This window comes from Ochlerotatus camptorhynchus, unplaced genomic scaffold (genome assembly GCF_037179485.1).
Source record: "Ochlerotatus camptorhynchus isolate MF236.1 unplaced genomic scaffold, CSIRO-AGI_Acam_v1.1 ptg000216l, whole genome shotgun sequence".
In the NCBI taxonomy this organism is placed as follows: Eukaryota; Metazoa; Arthropoda; class Insecta; order Diptera; family Culicidae; genus Ochlerotatus; species Ochlerotatus camptorhynchus.
Genome location: NW_027040706.1, coordinates 1456261 through 1479759, shown reverse-complemented (window position 1 = coordinate 1479759; position 23499 = coordinate 1456261). Strand labels below are relative to the sequence as shown.

The 23499-nt window shown below is 38.2% G+C and overlaps 2 protein-coding genes across 2 annotated transcripts; one reads left to right on the top strand and one right to left on the bottom strand.

Moving 5' to 3' along the window:
• Positions 1–19593, top strand: Cerk (Ceramide kinase). Its single transcript, XM_065224828.1, has 8 exons — positions 1–123; positions 4476–4721; positions 4795–5007; positions 5100–5375; positions 9780–10190; positions 13377–13759; positions 17487–17761; positions 17880–19593. Exons 1-8 carry the CDS (start codon positions 12–14, stop codon positions 17986–17988), a joined length of 2025 nt encoding a protein of 674 aa, XP_065080900.1. The 5' UTR covers positions 1–11; the 3' UTR covers positions 17989–19593.
• Positions 6251–9109, bottom strand: LOC135703583 (uncharacterized). The gene is made up of 2 exons (XM_065224829.1): positions 7401–9109; positions 6251–7328 (listed from the first exon to the last, which is right to left on the bottom strand). The coding sequence occupies exon 1, from the start codon at positions 8476–8478 to the stop codon at positions 7819–7821; it is 660 nt and encodes a 219-aa protein (XP_065080901.1). The 5' UTR covers positions 8479–9109; the 3' UTR covers positions 6251–7328; positions 7401–7818.
• Positions 19594–23499: the final 3906 nt, after the last annotated feature.

Genomic DNA, 23499 nt, shown 5'->3' with positions numbered 1-23499 from the left:
TACTGGAAGTCATGGACAAACAGAACGAAGTGCTTCTTAACACATTTGTGATATCGAAGAAAAAATTCCGAGTGATTTACAATGTCGGCGTGCTTGTATGGGAGGCTGAGAACTCAAAGAAGGGTAAGTATACTTTGCTTATTTGTTGGAACAGTTTCAGGAAATTCATGAAAGAGCTGGCTCCAATCAATGCACTCAAACAGCGCAGAACGCATACCACTACCTACATACAAGTATTCGTACGATCTGGTAGTAAGTGAACTGAGTGGCTGCGCGTAATTACCTACTTGGATCTATGATTTCTGCTAGTACATAGAAGGTCGAACACTAGCATGCTAGCACAAATATTAACTTGATTAAAAGTAATGTACCATTATATTGCAGGATGATTGAACGCTTGGGTTCATCACTAAGCGATCACGTTTAGCACGTTCAGTTTTTCGCTTGCTTTGTTTTCCATCCAATTAGGCGTTAACCCTGTCATTCCCAGACGGTTTTCGTTGTTTTGAGATGCAAAAATATGTTTTCAAAAGAAAGTGCTATATCAAATGAACAGATGTTCCATGCAGTCTGAAATGATCGAATCCGTCAAAATCAGTTTTTGTTTAAAATCAATAGTATAAAAAATCAATAGTTATTTAAATGGTTTTGAACAGTTTTTCAGTTGAAATCTCTAGAATACAAATGAGTGAGAATAATGAGCATGGCTCAAATAAATACTGACTATTTAATGGAAGATTGACAAGCTCGAGACAGAAAGAAAAGTTGTAGATCATCTGCGCTACCATGGGAAGGAGAGGGTTAATAGCGTGCTTTACCGATTCCTTCTCAGCTGCATGCACCGGATAGCAACTTATCGATTGCTCTGAAGAAACGTGAAAGCATGCGCAAGCTTGTTCCCGGTTTTTAACTGAAGCATTCCGAAGCTCTGGTTAAATTTGCAAAATGTGGTAAATGATGTTTTTCCTCGGTACCCATCATTAGCGAAAACAAAATCAGAAATCGACCTTATGAGTAAGTCAAAGTTTACGTGTGATTCATTTGCATATGCTCGTCGAAACATTATTGTCGTTGTCCAGGATCGCTCAGCAAAACACGTACAAAGAATATGATAATGGTGTGCGAATAAGCACGGAAGCACTCACCGTACACCGGGCAAAGATGATCTTCGCGGTAAACACTAACACGTACGTATCTACCAGACGATCGCGGCTCGGAAATTTCAAGATTAAGGTCAACACTTTTTTTCATCTTTTCTTCTCTTTCGGTTTAGCTGTTGCTACCACAACCACAGCTAAGTGTTGATATTGGCTGATTAGGGATGATGATAATTTTCATGTGGTAATCCAAAATTACAACAAATTCATCGGAAGCGATTCTATAAGTTTTTTTTTTTGCAATCATTGTCCTATTTTTCCGGAAATTTGAAAAATCTTTATTTCATGTTGACCAACCCTAGCATCTCGCTACCTCACGAATCTTGCATTATTATTCAATGAATGATCATGGGTAGCAGGAAACAAAAAATAACAATTTTTGTTTATATACTTTTATAGACCGGTTTCATTGTTGTTATTCACAGGCTGTGTAAGAACGGCTAGACCGACGAGCCCCAAGGTCGGGATGGTTATGGACTTTTATTCAATTGCAGATGGAAAACGATCTGGGTGGTTCAATTTATCTGATTTGAACCGATAAAATTAGTGCACATTTGGTTGAGACGTTGCTACCTGAAACTGCGCTGACTAACTTCGCTCACTCGACAATTTTACGTATTTCCCTACCATAAAATAAACAACTTTCAAAAATTCATCCGCATGCTAACTGCATGCTTTATATTTTCAAATCAAATAAACAAAAATATTAGTATTTAACATGTCAATAATACACAAGTTTCACCATCTTATTTGAACACGAAACAATAAAGTTTTTGAATGCCGCTAAGCAAACTATGAAAACATGAAAAATATAATAAATAGTACTTTAACTTAAAGTGGTTATTTTATACGATAGATGAGGAGATGAAAGTATCGAGTTGATGGTGGTGGGGTATTAATAAAGATATAAAAAAAAAGTTGATGGTGCCATTAGAGTACGACAGTGTGAAAATTGTATATAGAGAGTAGAAAGTAAGCAAAGGTCAATTTTGAGGAAGGTACGAACCGAGCTGATCATCTCCTTTACCAAACTCCCCCGTTGGGATGGTGAGGGATCACTTGTCAAATCATGTATTTCTTGGCAAACTTTGAAAGTTTCTGCTTCCTTACTTGCTACGGAACATCAAACTTGTGCTGGGCGGTGAAGAACAGTAGCCCCGGAAGCTGCCGGAAGTCCGCCTTCACGTAAGTACAGTTTCCGGGCCCGTGACTTTCCCACCGTATTTTGCCGTTCACGATTCGGAGCCTTCTGAACTTTGTACGTATACAGTCCCTCTCGGTCCTTGGCTCTCTGAACGAAAGACTTGGACAGATTCAACTTTTTGATCACATCCCTGACCGAAGCATTGGGATTCCGCTTAAACGTTTTCACGACACGCTTGTGATCCTGATCACTAATAGAACATGCTCAGAGTTTTGTAGTAACGTTTTATCACACGACTCACCGTTGACTGCACGATTCCGAGTTGTTTTCCGATGTCCCGATGAGAGAATTGAGGATTTTCCAGGTGCTTGCGCAAAATCAATTCGCGACGTTGCTTTTTGGGTGACGCCATTTTTTACAACTTTCGAAAAACTGACAGCGATAAAAATACAGGATAAACAATACACTCTAAACTACTTCTACCCAAATTTTCAAGAGAAAATACCCAATGGGTAATTTTTTACAGCTGTAGTGCGTAACAATTTAGAAAACATCTTGCAAACAGATGTCAATTAAATCATTTCATTTTCCACACTCAAGGTCTTGCAACGTTGACAAGAATATCCACTATCCAAATTCACACTATCCTCAGCTTTTACCCACGATGGGTGATCGCCTTCAATAACGTCGAAATACGCGTTACCAGGCACCTCTATCTGTCTCTGTCTTTTTCCCTTTTATGTAATAACCAGTATGTAAGCATCGATTAAGAGAGTTTATGAATAGACATTCATTGAGTATCAGTCAACGGTGGAGTTAAGTTCTATATGCAATTGTAAGGGACTTAGGCGTTTAGTTACAATTTTAATGACCCATACACTATAACATTGGGGCCTCCCTTAGCTCAGTCGGTAAATGCGCAGCTACAAAGCAAGACCATGCTGGAGGTGGCTGGGTTCGATTCCCGGTTCGGTCTAGGAATTTTCCGGGTTGGAAAATTTCTCGACTTCCCTGGGCATAGAAGTATGATTGGACTTGCCACACAATCATATCAATGCAAAAATGGTACAGGCATCGAAAGCTCTCAATTAATAACTGTGGTAGTGCACCTAGAACACTAAGTTGAGAGCACGCAATAAGCTAAGATGCGATATGCAATAAGCTTGAAATGCAAAGAAGAAGAAGACACTGTAACATTACTGTACACTACATATGTAAGACCTTTTCTAGAATACTGCACACATAGTATGTAGCCCATACACTGCCATACACGAAGAACGCATGGAATTTGTCCAAAAGCAATTTCTTTTGTATGCTCTTCGATGACTAAATTGGACTGCATTTTCTCACCATCCTATGAATTTCCTTTTGAATTGCATTCCTATGAATTGCATTTCCTCACCAATCCTATGCTGCATGCTCATCAATCTACAAACACTAAAGAAACGGTGTGAATTTGCAATGCTTTTTTTTTATTAATGACATCAGAACTCGAAAATGATTCTATGAAAACACATGCAGAACAAATAACGCAAAAAATGGTCCCATCAATGCACCTGTATAATAAAAATTGCGAAGAAATTGACATCACTATGTCCAAAAACCAAATAAAAATTGTACTAAGAGGAAATAGAAATAATGCATAGCATGTAAGTAAAACATTGTATGTAGTCTACTTTGCTTGGCGAAATAAATTAATATAAAAATACATTTTAATTTATTGTAGTTCATAAATTGTAGTTACAATATAGCCCATAAGCTGTATCATATTTTTATCTGGATAGCTTTCTATATTAAAACAGTATTGAACGATGCTCAGCGATCTCATTCTTGGCTACAGTAAACTTTATCAAACAAGTTCAAACATGATCGTTATGGTAGGACCGAAGATCCGAGAATCGTACCAGAATCTATACAAAATATTTAGTGGTTTTCATGATATGAGCACAATTATTGTGTTACACCGCTTATTATACGTTATAATGCCATAGTCTGAACATGGCATTATAATAAATGCATTTTATTTACCTGTTTATTTGGTCATAAAAAATGCATCGATGAATTACCTTCCATAGAATTTTTGTTAATTCATTTATATAATAGCGCTCTCAAGATTACGCTGATAATTCTACTGATAATATAAATTAATCGATTTGTTTTATTTTTGATTGCAGAAAAAATTACGGTGCCCGTAAGCGATATCATATCAGTTACGCTATCAACGACGGCAAGTGGACGGTCATCTGGTAAAAATGTCCCACACAGCATTACAACAACATACGGGACGACTTCAACCACACACGCACCGCTCAATGAAGATTTGGATTTTGACCGCGTCCCTGTACTCCCAACATCAGCATCAATATCTACGAATGCCACCATAAACACCGTCACAACTACAACTAATATTAGCAATAGGGGTAGATAACGCTGCAAACTAGAGCTAATGAGAATCAACAAAATACAATAATATTTCTTCACTGTTCGTTACAGTTAACTCATACGATTTGCTGCACAGTGACGCCATCAGTGGGGAAGACATCCTTAGCGGAAACAGCCAATCTAATGCCAACTATTTAATCATACATTACGCGCGGCTTGTTTCACCTCGTGCATGCAAATGGAGAGTGCAACAGCTGGTTCTCTACAAAAGCGAGCAGCGGATTATCAAGCATTGGTACCACCGGTTATCAGAAGATATCAGAGGTCAGAACTTTGCACTCCAATATCTTATCGATATCGAAGATTTACGAACAGTTGCCTTATTTATGATGTTTTTTTTTCCAAAACTCATGCAGAGCAAAACCGACCGAAAAATTTACTTCTGTTCCTTAATCCATACGGCGGAAAGCAAAAAGCTTTTGCCCTTTTCGAAAAGTATGCCAAACCGCTATTTAAGTTGGCTCAGGTCGACATCAACCTGATAATAACGCAACGAGCGCAGCAAATTTACGACATAATGACATCGCAAACTATCAACCTGAACAACTATGACGGAGTGGTATGCTGCGGTGGCGATGGAACATTTGCTGAGCTATTCAATGGACTGGTTTACAGGACAATGATCGATTTAGGTAAGGGTTTGTTATAATATTCTGCGTCCGAACTAGAACTTTGCGCTTACCATAAACGTGTTTTTAATAATTTCACAGTTGTTAATTGAGAACTTGTAAGAACAGGATGCATACACTAAAAAAAAATCACATGAACCTGTCCAATGAAATTTATGTGATCTATCACATAGAATTCATGTGATCATATGAATGTTATGTGAATTTCAGATAAAAATCATTAATTTTGTTTTTGGAAAAATATCATGAGCGTTCCCAATGGAAACTATATGAAAACTTTTTTCAGTGTAGGTCCGCTATGGCTGTAAATCTGTATAGAATAAATCTTCCCATTTAGTTTATTTTTAGTTACACTCAATAGTGAAAGTTGTTACTTTAACCATCACAAATGGTATTCATAATTTGATCATACGTTTGCCAACAAGTGAAGTTTAGGGAAGAAAAAGTCAAGTAAAATTATATAAGTAATGGTAGGAAAGGTTAACCTGATCAGGAACGATTGTTTCCAGTGAGAGTTCGGATTTTTATGCTTTATTTATAGTCTGTATCAGATAGAGGGATATTTTGACTTCTAAAGGCCCACGCACATTAGATCCGGATCGGACACGTTGCGGCAACGTGACAGCTAAATCTATTGTCTAACTGTCAAATTTACGTCAACGCAACGCAAACAGATCTAATGGGGGTGGCCCTTAACTGGTACTAGCTTATGTTGCACGCAGAGAAATGATTTTTAAATTCATATGGATATAATTTTGGGCCTAATATATTTTTGGTATTGTTTCAAATATATTATTCGGTTGATTCAAAGAAAAATATTTTTGAATCAACAAACCGGTTGTGGAATAAATAATCTGTTTGTTGATTCTAAAACCATTTTGTTGATTCAAAAATATGTTTTGTTGAAATAGTGATACAATATGTTTGAATCAATAGCAAAGTACATTAGGCCCTGAAACAAAAATCACTTTTTCTGCGTGTGGGTTAGATCAGGTCGGAATGCACCCTGCATTATTACTTATGCCGATAAGCATAAATTGCTTTAGGTGGAACAGTGACATTTTGTTCGATTCGGGATAGACTCTGGTTCGGAATATCGACCTCTGTCATCTTGTGAAATTATTATTATTATTATGATTTCCTTGATTTGTTTTCCGTCGATCTTGTTTTCCGTGCTGAGCACCAATGCTACCGACACCAGAGAGGCAGCTCCCTCAGCTGGACCCTACCTACGAACGGTTTTACTTCCCTTTCGAAGGAAGGCGTGATCAGAGACGTTATGCCTCAGAACATCCCGGCGACGCCGACTGGGATTGAACCCAGGCCTGCTGGGGTAAGAGATAATCACGCTTACCACTACACCACACCACACCACACAGAGAAGGAAAGAAGTTTGTCCCCGGTTCATGAGTTGATGGGTCGATAGGTAGGGTCTGATAGGTGTGGGAGCTGCCTCCCTGGCATCGGTAGCATTGGTGCTCAGTACGGAAAACCAGATCGACGGAAAACAAATCAAGGAAAAAAAACTGAAAATCGATAACATTTTGTACACGAAACGAAAATCAATTATTTTATTCATGTGTTTCACTTATACATTTTTGTCAAAACATCAGCCTTATACATTCCATAAGACAAACCACATAGGTCCTATAAGAAAGCATAAAAGGTATATGTGACCGCTTATACATTTCATTTGACACATGATCTTCATTAATTCATCAATCAACGCAGACAACGAAGACGTTATTATTATTGTTGTACCAGTTTTTTTTAATACTCTGTTTAGTTGGAGATGCTTAACATAAAATATCAGACTGGTCATTTTATACAATAAATGAGGAAATGAAAGTATAGAGATGATAGTTCCGTTAGAGTACGGCAGTGTAAAAATTGTATATAGAGAGTAAAAAGCAAAGGTCGATTTTGAGGAAGTTACGAATCGGGTTGATTATCTCCCTTACCAAACTAAGAGATGAACTAGCCTCAGGCTAAAAATCTCTAAAATAAAGAAAAAAAAAAAAAAAAAACCTTACCAAACTTGGGGAGGAATGGTGAGGGGTATCCCCCGGCACTATTGGCAAAAGAGATGATCGTTAATTTGCTCATGTACCTTCGATGTTCTATCGATTGTTTCACACTCAAGTCACCACCTTTTTTCGAAAAATTACAGTATGATTGATGGTAAGCTACCATCTAGAGTTGTACTAGAAGATTCATAAAATTTTGGGTGTTGTAGGGAAACGTAGCAAATTTTTCACCTTTCCCACCCTAGGGTCCCCGTTGTCTGACACACAGAACGCCTGTGCATGGATTTCCAGGATTCCCACCTTCAACGATGTACTCTTGCACAGCAAATTCGCTCCTGCTTTGTTATCCACAACATACACGTCGTGGTATACTCGCTTCGAACGGGTGGTAATTTCCGGTTTGAAAGTCTTGTGGACTGTTAGTTTACCGTTACCGTAGACCATGTAGTTCGGCTGATGACGTTAACGTGAGCGCCGGTGTCGACAAACAATTCCACCAGATCGTGTTTACTTCCGGTAGCGTAAATGTGCTGTACGTCGTCGTCACTATCTTCGCTGCTGATTTCGATGCCGCATTGGACACCGCTCTCGTCTTCGGAATCTTGAACTTGCCACACCTTCTTCTTGCTTCTTTCATTCTTAGGTTTTCGGTTCTCCGGCTTGGTTTTGCACATTTTCCGGAAATCTCCCACTAGCTTACAGCTATCACACACTTTGTTTTTTGAGGTACAACTTTTATCCTTGGCAAAATGTCCAGCATTGCCGCATCGGAAACACTTTTCTTTCTTCGCAGCCTTTTTGATTTGGTTCACACAACTTTGGCCCATAGGAGCAAAATTTCTCTTCGTATCCTCCTTATTACGGTTCCCTGTTTCCAAGATCCGTGCCTCCTGCACGATTTCTTCCACATTCATCAACTTCTTCTTAATAATCACTTCACGCAGCTCATCCGATCGGCTGTTGTCAAACACCTGTTCTGTAACTCGCATTTCGAGTGCATTCCCGTACTCACACAGGCGCCCTTGCTCTCGAATGCGGGCGACGAATTTGTCCACAGATTCATCTTCAGTTTGCTTCATTTTCCGGAACACGTACCGATCGTAAGGAACATTGGTGAAAGGTGCAAAATGAGCATCCAGCAATCTTATCGCCTCCTAGTAAACGTCCGACTCCGCTGGCAGGGGTTCATCGTGTCCAGGTGTAGCGAAGAAAAGGTCCTGTATCTGTGATGCACTGAAATGCAGCAGATACGACTTCGATGGGATAATTCACCTCTAGGAACAACTCCAGAGATCTCTTCCATTTCATCCAGCGTGTTTCAATCGATGCCGTGTTATTGGTGTCAAAAGGTAACAAAGTAGATTTGCTGCTCTCCATCTTCTTTTACGCAACTATGGCGAGACACTGTTTATCTTCACGTTTGTTTTGGCTTCTCTTCACAGCAATCTTTCCTTCGTCGAAAAACCCCGAGTGTCGGAAGCGTTTTCCGTCTTGCTTTCAGCTCGTCTGCCGTTCTTGTCACAACGGCGTCGATTTGATGTTATACCCCAAATATTATTTTTGGTTTATTTCTCACGTAACTCACTATTCCGAATCGTAAACTCGCGTTTATCGAATTTAATCATTGCTCCATTACGTATAGAGCCTTGACTATAAGATTAATGCTTTTATGTTATGACCTTGCTTTAATTTACTGTCTTTTTTACTGATATGTACATATAAGATTAACATTATTGGGGCTACAGTTGATGTATAACAACTATAAATAAATTATGCTGTTAAATTATACGAAATTATGTTCAAGTAACATAGTAGGAGAATGACCTTTGAGGTATTTGTAATCTTATGAAATATCTGGAGATTACATCAGCCAGTAAAACTTGGTGCGTATCTGCGTTGAACAATCAACAGCTCCAGGTCTTCAGTAACCGATGCCTGCGGTACATACATTCGTGCTTGGTGGCTTCGTAACTGGTTCTCGAATGCCGATGTTATCAGAAGTCGAAACTCGAGAACGTAAGTGGTGGTGGGTCGGTCACACACTATGAAGAGGCGAAAAAAAAAATTTGCAAGCAAGTGCTGGATTGAAACCCGGCAGAACTTCACAGCAGAGGCAGGCCAAGGGGCTCATGGCATCTAAGTCTCACGAAGGAATTCTTGCAAGTCGACAGGAAATTGACTTAGGCACATGTTAAGGTAAAATCAAGCAGCGGCACATTATGGAAATCTTTTATGTTAGTACTATAGTACACCACTAGAGGTACTCAGGATACATGAGTGAGTGAGCGAGTCTACCTATATTAATTACTTTTTATGTGGCGCATTTTTTAGCTGTAACATATCTAAGAACGAACTAACATTAATAATTTGTCAATTTTAGGAATGGATATAAACAAACCACCCTACCTTCCGAAACCAAGCATTCCAATAGGAATCATTCCGGCAGGCAGTACCGACACTGTAGCGTATTGCTTGAATGGGACGACGGACATTAAGACCTCCATCATTCACATCATCCTCGGTCAAACGCATGGCCTCGATATATCCAGTGTGTATCGTAACAGTGACGATTGTGGTGTTGGTGGTTCTAGTCCGTTGCATACGACTGCAGGGTTGGATGATGCAGACAATAATACTCCTAGTAGTACAACAAGAAATAGCACTAACGCTAAAAGCCGACCACGATTGCTCAAATTGTATGCCAGTGTTTTATCGTACGGGTTTCTTGGTGATGTAACAATGGATAGCGAAAATTATCGATGGATGGGTCCTAAACGGTATGATTATTCAGGTAAGTGTGATATGATAATTTTAATTTTAAATGGATCATGCGATTGCGAGCAAATTTTTGGAAATCTTTCTTGAATCTATTGGTTTTTAGCATTTAAACAGTTGTGAGTTGAGACTTTTCTGTATCTTCTTTTTTTTGTATTTGTATACCTAATGTATGTAAAACACAATGATTCTCATTGCCCGGAAAAGTCAGAGAGTTTCGAACTAATGTTTTTTTCTCGTATGGGTCGAAAGCATGGTTTAACTCTGTATGCTTGCTTTACTCATTAAATTACGCTACGAGAGGTCCGAAATGTTTTGTCAGAATCAGACCAGAACCCGTGTAACATGACATTGTTATCAATATATAAACTTATGTGTAGTCAAGTCATGGTTTTACCAAATTTATCGTAATTTTATCGGAATAGCTAACACGAAATAAAAATCTTGTAGCATTGTCTTGGAAAGTTTAAAGAATTTCAAGGCATACGCTGAGAATCAAACTGGGAAATTTATCAAGCGTCTTCGAACTGACAATAGTCTGTAATACGGGAATCAGAAAATGACACGATTCTTGTATAGTTCAGGAATCCAACATGAGCCTGCCGTTCCTTAAAATCTGGAACCGATCTGTCTCGCTGCGCGAATTAATCGCACAGTAGTTGAATAGGCGCGATGCTAGTTGGATAAACGTTTTTAGGCTGTGCTACGCTACTGCGGTGTATTTGGTCTACCGGTCACCAACGAAAAGAAAGTATTCTACTTTGAAACTCTTAGAAAAATTGATTTTTGTTTCAGGGCCTAATGTATTTTGTTATTGATTCAAAAATATTGTATCACTATTTCAACAAAACATATTTTTGAATCAACAAAATAGTTTTTAGAATCAACAAGCAGATTATTGACTCTACAACCGGTTTGTTGATTCAAAAATATTTTTCGTTGAATTAACCGAATAACATATTTGAAACAATATCACAAATATATTAGGCCCTGAGTCAAAAATATATCCATTTGAATTTAAAAACCATTTCTCTGCGTGAAGGATTGTCGGTTAGTCCCGAGGAAGCGTCCAATTTCAAGAAACCAGGACAGGCTCAGTCGAACGGTTATTACGTCTACGTTCCACGAACAAAGAAGGTGATAAATCAGCAGATGTGCTTTCTGCTGTTAATTTTCATATCATTCGATTGAAGATGAACCAATGCAGCCAATTGAGTCAATTGAGTCACTCACTATCATTTGATATACGACAGTGGAGTATGGAAGAAACCCAGCAAAATGGTCCCAACCAGACAAGTCTACCCGATGTCGGATCAATGTTAGGCAAATTTTAGGTCGATATCGACCCAATGTGGTGTTGTTGTCGAGTCAATTTTGGGTTTATGTCGGGTCAACATTGGGTTGGGGTTTGAAGTCAGGTTGGTGTCGGGTTGGCTTAGCTTTTTTGCCGGAATGTCGACCAGGGGCCACATTGCGCATCTCGAAACGAAAAACTTTTTCATACAATCATTCGTACAAAAAGTGTTTCGTTTCGAGATGCGCAATGTGGCCCCAGAGCTCCGTTTATGTATTTATAGGTTACACTCAATTGAATGATATCAAGCGTTTCTCAAATGAGAATGATCCATGCCTTCGTCAAATGACTAAGCAACTGATATCACCCATCCGAAGGAGGTCCCGTTTGCTAGCGGATAGCTGCTTTTCTCATTTTCATCAAAAATGTTCAATTGATTTTGATAATTTACAGCACTGGTCAGGAGACAAAACGGTTCGAGACGAATCTAAGACAGTGGATGCAGTTTCAGAACAACGATTTAGTCGAAATCGATAATGATGGTTATGGGTTGGTTGAATCATTAGATTCTGATCCTAACGGTTGCATTGGCGAAACGGACTACGACAGCACAAATGACAATATCATTTCCGTGTCTTCCACTGCGCTCCATCCGCAACAAGAGGGTCTGTGAAATGTGATCAGGCGCAGCGAAAGGGAGTGCCATCTTCCAGGCAGGTATATGGAGTATGATATGACTTGTAGTATTTTTCCCAAATGCGTTGCGGATGCAGTGGTGGTATTTCTCCAAGGGGACCTGACAGAGGAGGAGACTTTCGTGGATCAGCCCGAAAGTTTAGTGGATAGAAAGGCTTCACAAAAGGTATGCCGATTACGTAAGGTGCTATACGGCCTGAAGCAGGCCAGCCGTGTGTGGAATGTGAAATTGATGCAGGTGGTGGGTCGATATCCTTAAAAGGCAGCTGATGACGAAATTTCACATGGAGGATCTTGGTGAAGCAGAAAAGATGCGGAGCATGCGGATGACCCGAGCTCGAGCCCGAGCTGAGCGTGTAGCTAGACCAATAACGATACATTTCGTGAGTTGGTAGGTGACCTATAATTCATGGCACAATGCACCCGGTCTGATATTGTTTATACTGTCAATATCGTGAGCAATTTCAGTAGTAATCCTGAAGAAGCACGCTGAACGACGGCGAAGAGGTTCTTGCGTTTCTTCAAAGGAATAAAGCTGATGAAACTGGTTTACATGAAGGAAGAAGAAGCGGTACTCGAAGGGTTTCATCGATGCAGCTAAGGGTAACAATAACGAATCAAGTCAATCGGTCACTGGCTATGTTTTCCAGTATGTTGGTGGTCGGTGTCGTAGAGTTGTCGTAATCAACAAACCGGTGCCCTCTCGGAGTCAAGATACACGTCCAAATACGTCGCGACCTAAGAGGAAGAGGTGACAATTGGCTTCTTCCTCTTTTATTTCTATCTCTATCTCTATCTTTATCTATCTCTATCTCTATCTCTATCTTACGCACATGAAATCGGTCAATCTTCTCTTAGGTCGCGACAACCAATGTACAATATGTTTGACTACTCACCTTGCAGCAATCATATCGACTTGCGGCATCATTGGAATCAAAGCTGCAGTTACGTTCTTACGAAACCAATCCTTGGTGATAAATTTGCGATAGCATTTAGGTTTGGAAACTACCCAAATTCCTGGTTATGATGGGAATGTTGTCATAGTTAGCCATAAATTTGTTCTTCAATAAAGCTATCATTCGTATATTGTTTTTGCTACATCCCATACATGTTTAATTTATATTAAATACTTATGAGGTTTGCTCATTGTAAGCGAACTATATGCGTAAAAGAAAAACGCTTTATGAAACTAATATTCGTTTTATCTTACAGGAGTCAAAAAATTTCTTCGCAATCGCGGTTATTCCGGTGACATTACTATCCAACTGGAAAAAGAAGTTCATGATAACGTGCGGGTTGAGCGGAACAACCCACACGATGGCGTTCGATGTTTAGAAAACTGCCAACGCTGCCAGCTTGCTTCAACTAAGAGTAATAATCCCATCGACTGTGATACGGAAGAAGTGACCGTCAGAGGAAAGTTCCTTATGGTCAATGGTGCTAATGTTTCCTGTGCATGTTCCCGCAGTCCGCAGGGTTTCAATCCGTACAGCCACCTGGGCGATGGCTATGTGGACCTGATTTTGGTGCGACATACCTCGTTTTTCAACAACATTCGGTTGTTATTAGCGATGTCATCAAAGACGAAAAAAATTGTAAGTATTGCATTTTGCAATTCTAGCTGGACTCCTCAAAAGTACTCTTTTACGTCTTGCTGTCGTCTGTGCACTTTTTCGTTATGAGTCAAGGATCACACTTAGAAACTAGAGTCGGTGTATATAATGAGTCACGCCAAGAGTGAAGCCAAGTCTACCTATTGAGCTGTCAAACCGGCTACCTATCGTGCAGAGTAAACAAACATTACGATGCTATGAAAGGTCCACGAAAGGTATTGCAATAAAATATAAAATATAATCGAAGAAATGATCATAAACTCGCAGTGAGCAATAAATTGTCATGGGATACGTTTGGTAATGATAACTTATGAGAATTTCTACTATTTTTGGTTGAGATAATTTGACTAAATCACTGATATAATGATTTACTACAGCCGCTATTTTTTTTCTCGCTAGAAGTCATTTGAAGTTGATGTAGAAGTCCTCTGTTGCCAAGTGAAAAGAAAGGGAATCTTTCGAAAACCGTGATGCGAGTTCAACTGTTTTTCTCTTGGCGTGACTCATTATACACCGACTCTATTAGAAACTATTATCAACATCGATCATTTTTTACCTAACTTTCCACAGCTGAACATTTGGTAAAACTTTGACCCTCATTTCAAAAGCTGTTTAACTAAATTTTAATTTCAAACCACTGGCAGCCTTGTTTAAATAATCGTGTCTTGTCATTGCTGCATTAAGCCTGTTGATGTTGACAATAAAAAAAATCAAGTAGATGAACCATCTTGCCCGTAACCTATCTTGACCCACCTTACCCTATGTATTATTAAATATTCACCAGGTATCGTATGAAAGGCTGAAAACACTAATGGTGGTAAGCTTCAACCGGTATTATCATCGGATTAAATCCCGATCAAGTATGTCCGGCTGCTTTGTTGTCGACATCAAGTATAACCAACACGACTTTAAGCAAACGTTTAGCAGATCATGCAACAGGGACGGGATTAAAAGTTAATCCGAGTTGGAGCTTATCGCCATAAAATTTGAATAAAAAACTACAAGGGACAGCCCTATGGGATTGTAAATACGCAATAGTGACGTAGGAGTACTTGGTCTTATATAATAAATGTTATTTGTTAACTGCAGCAGGAGCTTGTGTTTTGTGTAGGAATAGGAATTTGAGCAGGTTTCTCTCTGTTTATACTCTTTAGTACGCACAGAAAAATTTATCGTCGGATCAAAAATATTTGAGGTAAATTTAAACGTAAACTCAGTTTGTTCTGGCCACAAACATAAACAAGGTTGATTTCAAATGTATATCATGTTAAAATTCATTGATATCAATGTTTAAAACAAAAATAACGTTACGTTTATTTTAAAAATATTCGTGTTGAAAATAAATATGAATATTTTTGAGATCCAAAATAAATTTGTTTATTTTAAACATGCTTTCCATGTTTAAAATAAGCAAACATATTTTAAAATTATTTAAGCATTTGAATGCGGGATAAAACAAAATAAATGGATAGCAAATAAATGGCAAATCTGTAGACAGGGCATCTAAATTCCTGCTATTTTTCGGTGTGGTTAAGGGTGGTCTGTGGGTGGTCCAAGATCCGGTGCCCCGTCGGGGTGGGTGTCCGGGGGTTTCAGTTCAGTAGAATCGCTGAAACTTTGTGATATTAGCGTCGTTTAGTCGTTTCTGACGCTCGTCCTCATACCGACCTCTTTCTACGCTTGGTGTTGGGGGAGGATCCGGAATGGATTCAGAAGCCATTTCGGATTTTCGTTTTTTTTTTCTCTTTCGACGTCGGGTAGGGTTGAGGATGACATGGGGATAACCATCAAAAACGACGAGTGACGTTGATATTGTTTCGCCGGTTTTGTCAAGCTTGAAACACTTGCCTACGTGGGTTTCCGGACCTTTGGTTCCGCAGCTTGTGGGCCGTTTTCAGTTAAGTTTGCCAAATGTAAACAAAGAAAAAAGGACACGCTAAAAGGTGTCTTACCCTAATTCTATATTGCTGAAATAAACATCCTTTGAATTTAATTCTAACATAAATATTTTAGTTTCAAACATGTTTTCTATTTACTTTGAATAATTCATATGTTTAGAGTATAAACATTTATATTTTTGATTTAAATGAACAAAAATGTTATCCGTGTATAACTATGATTTCCCTAACAAGAACCTTTTTATATGAATTTTAGTGTACAGAAATTTAACTCTTCTGGAAAATCTTGGTGGCCCTGAATAGGGCCGATGGTGGTACAGGCTTAAAGCCTTTGGAAGATGATGATGACGTGTAGGCAGTTGGATCAGCAAATCAGATCGGATAATTCCATATTCTCGCAAGGCATTCGCAAGAGTTTCGGCCCGTCTGCTGCTGGACAGGCGTTGAACTGATGTCTGCGACGGGTTAGAAGGCCGCAGAATATCGGTGTCCACCAAACTAAAGCTCCTTCCCTTTTTAGTTTTTCTCGTTAAACTCCTTCCCTCAACAAGTTGGTAAATCTTAGCCTTTTGCAGAGAGATGTTTAACATTTTTTTCGGCGAATTTATGATCCTGTTTCACGTCATGGTTCTTCTCTGTGCCTGTTCAGATAAATTAGTACTTTTATTTATTTTCTCTACTGCGCTAAATAAAACGAGTAGAAATAAGAAGGGATGTCGGTTACGCGCTCGAATAATTGAAAATTCGATAAATATTTAATCGAATAGCTGGAAAAATGTTTACGATTAATTTAGAAATCCCTAGAAAACAGTGTAATCTCATGATTTTTGGTGGTTCTTCAAAAATATCGAACAGCAGAATTGCAACCAATTTAGAAGCAGAGGGGTGAAAGTCAATTCTCTTCATCGATTTCCTTTTTTGATGGCCATGGCTTCACTAACCTATTTCGCTCTATTTCTGCTATGCTCAAACGTATCAATGAATGTGTTTGCCGTCGAGCTATTAACGAAACAGAAAGTCGATGAATCGATCAAAATCACTTGCACCCCTGCTTCCAAGTTTGGTTACAAGATTACAACTCTGGAGAGCATTTTGTGTGGTCGTTGGGGCGTGTGATTCTGCATATGGCGATGAGTGTACAAAATGTTGCGCAATCGCATCCTCTCTATTCGCACACGCCCAAAGATTGGAGGCGAATGCCACTTCGACTTGTTTCGTCTACTAACGACTCTCTGATGAGCAATGCTACATCGACATGTTCCGTCTAGAAACAATTCTCTGATGACTGTGTTGGGGAAGCAGCATATGCATGTATGTAATTGGTGAAATTGTTAGTTATTTCAACGCTTTTGGACAATGCTTAGCCTTTGCCACTTTTTCAATAATTTCTTATTGAAAATCAACAGTCAGAGGCAAAGGATGGGTAGAAATATTTCTGATCGATTAGTAATAAAATTATTGAAATTGGTCCAGGGGCAGCTGAGTTATTAACGTTCAAAATCTTTCATAATTTCGTTACATGTTCCATTTTCGGTTTTTACAAAATGTACCCCCATATAGAAATCACAGACGTAGTCCTACGTCAAAAATTAAATGAAACGTCTCAGTGGTAACGACTCTCCCATATGGATTCCATTACCAACGCGATCGGTTTCCTCGTTTTCTACATATGCCTCGCGAGTTTCGCACAAGACTGGTTTAGTGCAAATCGCTAATCACGAATATATACATGATAAGAAATCAAAATCATCTGAAATATATTTTTGTCTTCCTCTTTATCATTGCTGACGGTCGTCGATCCCGCTGGATAGAGCGATTTACCTTTTGTGGAGATTTACCGGACAAAGAAATTTAGCTTCAATGGACGCGTCGTGACTACGTTTCAAGGCCATGGTCACGAAAATGGGGCAATCGATAACGAACTGGATCAAACTGTAACAACGACGGCAAGTACAACTTCTACGAACGACTCAAGGGACCTGGCGACTGCTCCCAGAAGTGGTGGAGGCTCGAAGGAACAAAATAAGCAGCTTTCCAAGTGGAATTGCGACGGAGAGATCCTTTTGGATACTAATATAACAGTAGAGTAAGTTATGCTGTAAAAAGTTTAAAATTTTCAACTTATACATTGACGATACTAGCTAGTTGTATGTTAATTAAACTTAATAAAATAAACCATAATATTCCTTCGGATTTCTTTTCAGATGCAATTGTCAGCTGATTAGCGTGTTTCGCCGAGGCATTCAATGCAGTGATAATAGTTGTAAGGAAAACGTTCCGGGCGTTGTAAACTGCTGCGGGCTATGTAAATAATAAGTTACGTAGAAGATTGTGCTCTACTATTTCTATGATTTTTTTTTATATCTTAAGCTTTTAGTTATGAGACGACTCAGCGGTGGGCACACTTCCTGTTAACGGTGCATCACGAAGCTACCTATCCCTCTGTCAAAACATTGAAGCATTGAAGACTTATACAAATCTGAAAATTTGTATAGTTGAGCAATGGGTAATCGGGTATTGAGCAGCAGCCAGCTTCAAATTTGAATTTCTTGTGGAATAATCAAAAGTGAAAGTTAATGACTACAAAAAATCTAAAAACGATGCAAATCATCACTGCTAAACAACCTATCATCAATTATAGATAGAGCTGGAATTAGGGCGTAACAGCTTTTGTAAACAATGACTTCGCTCGATGATTTCTAGGAATTTGTGCCCGCGCAAACCAACATATCCGGGTAGGGGAAGACTTCCCCTACCTGACGGTGATATTGATTTGCTTAGGCGAGCCTTGAGTTTCTAGAAATCATCGAGAGAAGTCATTGTTTACAAAAGCTGTTATGCCCTAATTCCAGCTCTATCTAGAATTGTTGTATGAGCCTTAACGAGAAGTGTGCTCGCATCACTGGAAACGAACCCTGCCTGTGATTGGTATTAGACAAAAGAAAATTGTTAACACTAATAATATGTTTGGAAATTTGTATTTACCATTGCGTTTATACGCCTTAACAGAAGTAAAAACATAAAACGATACATTTAATGTACTCCTAATGTATCAACTGATTTCCAAAGTGCTGCAGGTGATCTAGTATTACAAGAGTTGATGCATATAGGGTAAGGTGGGGGCAAGATGGGTCGTTTATTTATGTTTTTGATTGTCAATATCAACGAGCCCCAATGTTGGTTTGAAAAAGCAAATCACCATTGGCATTGCATTGAACCTGATACAATAATAAATGTACTAGCTGACCCATCTTGTCTCGTGAACCCACCTTGTCCCTCCTTGCCCTACATAGTAGCTATAATTGATGAAATTCCAATTTAGTTAGTTCATATGGCATTCCAACATATAAAACAAGAAATTAGAGACTTGTAGCAGATTGCAAACATGCTAGGTACTGTAATTCGGGGGCAAATTGATTTGACCAAATTAAATGTCAGTTAATAAAAAATAAGTTAAATATTACAAAAGAAAGCTTCCAATATAATGAAATTAGAGGATTTTCATCAAATTTTCAACCGATTTTCAAATTAATTGATCATGAAGAAAGATAGAGTCATCGTAGCTACTGATTTGGTTAATATGCTTTCTTGTAGAAATGTATTTCGATATTTACGTTAAACAGTGATCAATTTACCCCCGGTTTACGGTACACAAGAAGATGAGTTTAACATTATAAGCAGAATAGCATTTTTGCTTAATTGTGATAACGATTTTTGTTAACTAACGAGCATTAATAGCAAAATATAGGGATTGAGGTTTCCAATATACTGGGCTCTGGGAAGGCAACTGATTTTTAGGCTTTTTTTATGATTGTACTTGTTAAAGTACTTTAGTTTGTATTTTTAGGTGAACGGCATGTTGTAAACTGTGCACTAACTGTTGACTTCAACCATTATAATGAAAAAAATAAATTTTTAACTTACTGAGAGATTTACGTTTTGCTATTATGTATTTATATCACATGTTTCCTTGAATTTATATTTATTTTGAAATCGGTCTCACTCGGGTTTTCATGGAAAAAATACAGATTTTGGTTAGGTTCGGGTTTCATCTATAAAAAATCACTTGGGTTCGGATTTAACAAAACAACCGGGCTCGAGTAGGTTCAGGTTTGTTAAACAAGAAACCCAACCATCTCTAATGCCGGATTCGGATTTGATTTCCAAATGAAAATCGAGGTTTTTCGGAAGAAAAAGGCGTCAGTGAGTGGTAGAGTGGAAGTCGAAGTGGAAACGTGCGGATTTGTTAGCGCTAGTGTACTAGCCAACTAGCATGAATTTCAGTTGCTCCTGAAATCTCATGCTGGTAGACGCTGATACCCTGTTTACATTATGCTACACGCTAACCCCGCAGTACCCATTAATGAGTAAAGAAGTACCCGTTTCAAAGAAAAGTACCTTAACTCATGATATGAGTAAAACCAACTTTACTCATTAATGAGTATTTGACGAGTACTTCATAAAATGTTTTTTTTTTTTCATCAGCGTGTTTTTCAGTAATGGGGAAAAGTACCCATTTTTTAGAAAAAAAAAACAAGCCTTTATAGGGCTCATAGAGTTCTCTACCACCGTTAGTATTACATACCAACAATCAATACGAAACTAACGATTTTAAATTGGCTCACTACTTGACTAGCCTATTGGTCCCAAGCAAACACGCAGAGAAAATTGCCCTTATTGAACAAAAAAAAAATTATTGAAATATTTTGCAATGTCAAATATAACTTTTTTTGAATTCAATATTTATATTTTAACGGCGCCGGTGGTGTAGTGGTAAGCGTGATTACCTCTCACCCCAGTAGGCCTGGGTTCAATCCCAGTCGGCGCCGCCGGGATGTTCTGAGGCATAACATCTCAGATCACGCCTTCCTTCGGATGGGAAGTAAAGCCGTTGGTCCCCGGTTCATGAGTTGATGGGTCGATAGGTAGGGTCCAGGTGTGGGAGCTGCCTTCCTGGCACGTCGGTAGCATTGGTGCTCAGCACGGAAAACAAGATCGACGGAAAAAACAAACCAAAGGAAAAAAAAATATTTATATTTTGTAGCTTCAAAAATGTTTTTTGTTGTTTGCAAACAAATATATTGTAGATTGTCTTCAAATATTATTTTACCTACTTTTTAAAACACTTTTCCAAAACATACACAAGCTCATTTTGTCAATGTATGTGTGTGTTTTCCATGCTCGGCTTTCCAGTCGCCATTTCTAGGCTTTATTTAAAACGCAAAATGGACTCGCCGGAAAAAGTTCTTTTTGAACAAGTTGTAAATTGCTTTCTTGGTAAGGAATTCCGTATTTGCATTTTAATACGTGTTTCAACGATTTTTTTTCCCAATTCCAGCAAATCAATACACCGTGGAAACGTTGCCCGTTTCGAAACGCAAACTTTTATTTTGCATACCGTTAATGAAAGGTCATAATTCAGTTTTTGTTATTTTTGTATAATTGATAAACCTATTGAATCACTATTTGTGCCGTTTGTTAATAAATAAAAAATGATACCATAAACAATTATTAAATTTATTTAAAATTATTTCATGAATAGAAAAACTGCTAAAATTAAAAATTAAAATATTTAAGCCAAACCAATTTTTTTTAAATTATAAAAAACAAATTGTTATTCGCAGCATTTTTTTTTAAATCAAAAAAAGCTATTTTTGGTAGCAACTTAATTTTTTTTTGATCAAAACAAGATTTTGTCTGTTTGAAAATAAATATTGTAAATTCAACAAAATATACAGATTTTGACAGATTTTAAAAACAAAAATATTTTATGTCCGAACAATAAAGATTTATTGTTGAATTCAATAAAAAAAGTTATTAGCCGGGGAATGATAATTTTTGTTGTTGTTTTTAATACATAATATCATTGAAATAAAAAAAACTTTTTTTCTGCGTGAACGATTAACGCATCCCATTCTAGTCGAAATTCTAGTACTACGCAATGTTTGTTTTGATTCGCTATGAAAGTTTGACAGATAAAATGAGGGGTTAGTGGATTTTCCTATGTTTCGAGGGGTGAATCAACTAGCTTGGGACCGAAGATAGTACCAGAGCTGAGCCAAAAAGTTGAGCACGTTTCTTCGGGACCTTCTGGTCTTAGAGTTACCTCTATGGTATCACTACTACTTAAAAAGGTAGCGCGCGGTCTCACGCACACTTTTGTGCATCTGGAGAACTCTATAAGACTGAACACACCAACCAGCGAAAAAGGAGTCAACGTCAAACAAGGAACGGAAATTATCCACCTCGGAAAACAAGAAAAAACCAAAAAAAAAAAAAACAGGAAAAGCGGAATCATGTCCGAATTAATCAAGAACGATCTACGGAAGGAAATTGCCGGTGAAGCACGGAATGAAATACGAAGCGGTAGAGAAAAAGTACAAAAGATTCAAAAAGAAGCAATCAACGGCGACAAGCATCAATTAGGGCATCATTATAGGTAAATATACATCACAGACAAACAGATATAAAACACTACCGCCATCTGTTGAGTATACTGTGGTGGGTAGTACGCTGAACAGATGGCGGTAGTGTGTAAACGTCAAACGCAAGGGAATTGACTATGCACGCCACAGGTGGCGGTACTACCAACTACGATACTTTTGAATTGACCGTTAAATGGTTGTTCGATGAACAACTTGCAAGAGTTATGTCTGTTTGTCTGTGCTATAACGTTACGAACGGGCTACGAATATAGCATATGCAACAATTGGCGAGTCATCATGTTACTGTGGGGATTTTTTTTAAATTACCGAACAGGTTGGGGTCGAAGGGTCTTTGATTTCTATGAAACTTCACCCATAGACAGAGTTCGTGGATATACAGTAATGACCCGATTTTATCAGCCCCTCTGCGCATCAGATTTTAATTTTTCAATGATTTCACATAACCCTAATTGCAAATCTTTATCATGCATCTTCAAGATGGATGTTTAAGCACAGAAAAACAGACATAACACTCACAAGTTGTTAATCGAACAAGCATTTAACGGTCAATTTAAAAGTATCGTAGTTGGTAGTAATATCGATTCTGTGACACTACCCCGAACCGAGGGGGGCGACACATCTAAATCTCAATTTTAGATGCTCAATAAATCTCACACTAGCGAATAAATCTTCGAAAAATCTTCTTTCATTTCTCGCATCTACTTGCATCGCGTATCATCTTTTTGCAGGAAATCTTCAAAATCGTGATAAATCTTCTTTCTATCTACTCAGCGTACGCGCAGCTAGCCACAGCAAAACACAATATTTCCTGCAGATAGAGTCGTCCCTCTCGCCCCGAACGCCTTTACCCTGAACGGTACACTACCCCGAACGCCGTTACCCCGAATAGTACACTACCCCGAATGACCATTAATGGTCATTTGGATTCTAAAACATTCCCCAGAAAACCATTCCCTAGAATCCCATTCCCCAGAATGCATCATTCCCCAGAAAAGTATGCCATGTATTGACTAAGGGAATATTCCCTTCTTTATCATACATCCAAAGAATTACTTATTTTCTCCTTTATATATTTAAAGAAAGATATATTCACTTCTTTATCGTTTATCCATAGAATTACTGATGTTCTCTTTTATATATTCAATATTCCCTTCTTTATCGTATATCCAGATAATTAATTATTTTCTTTTGTTATGTTTTCAAAGAAAGGAATATTCCCTTCTTTATTATATATTTATCGAATTAATGATGTTCTCTTTTATATATATTCAAAGAAGGGAATATATCGTATATAAAAAAATTTATTTCCTTTTCTTATATTTTCAAAGAAGGGAAAACCCCTTGATTCATTAAGGTCTCCTCAAACCCCTTGACCCAT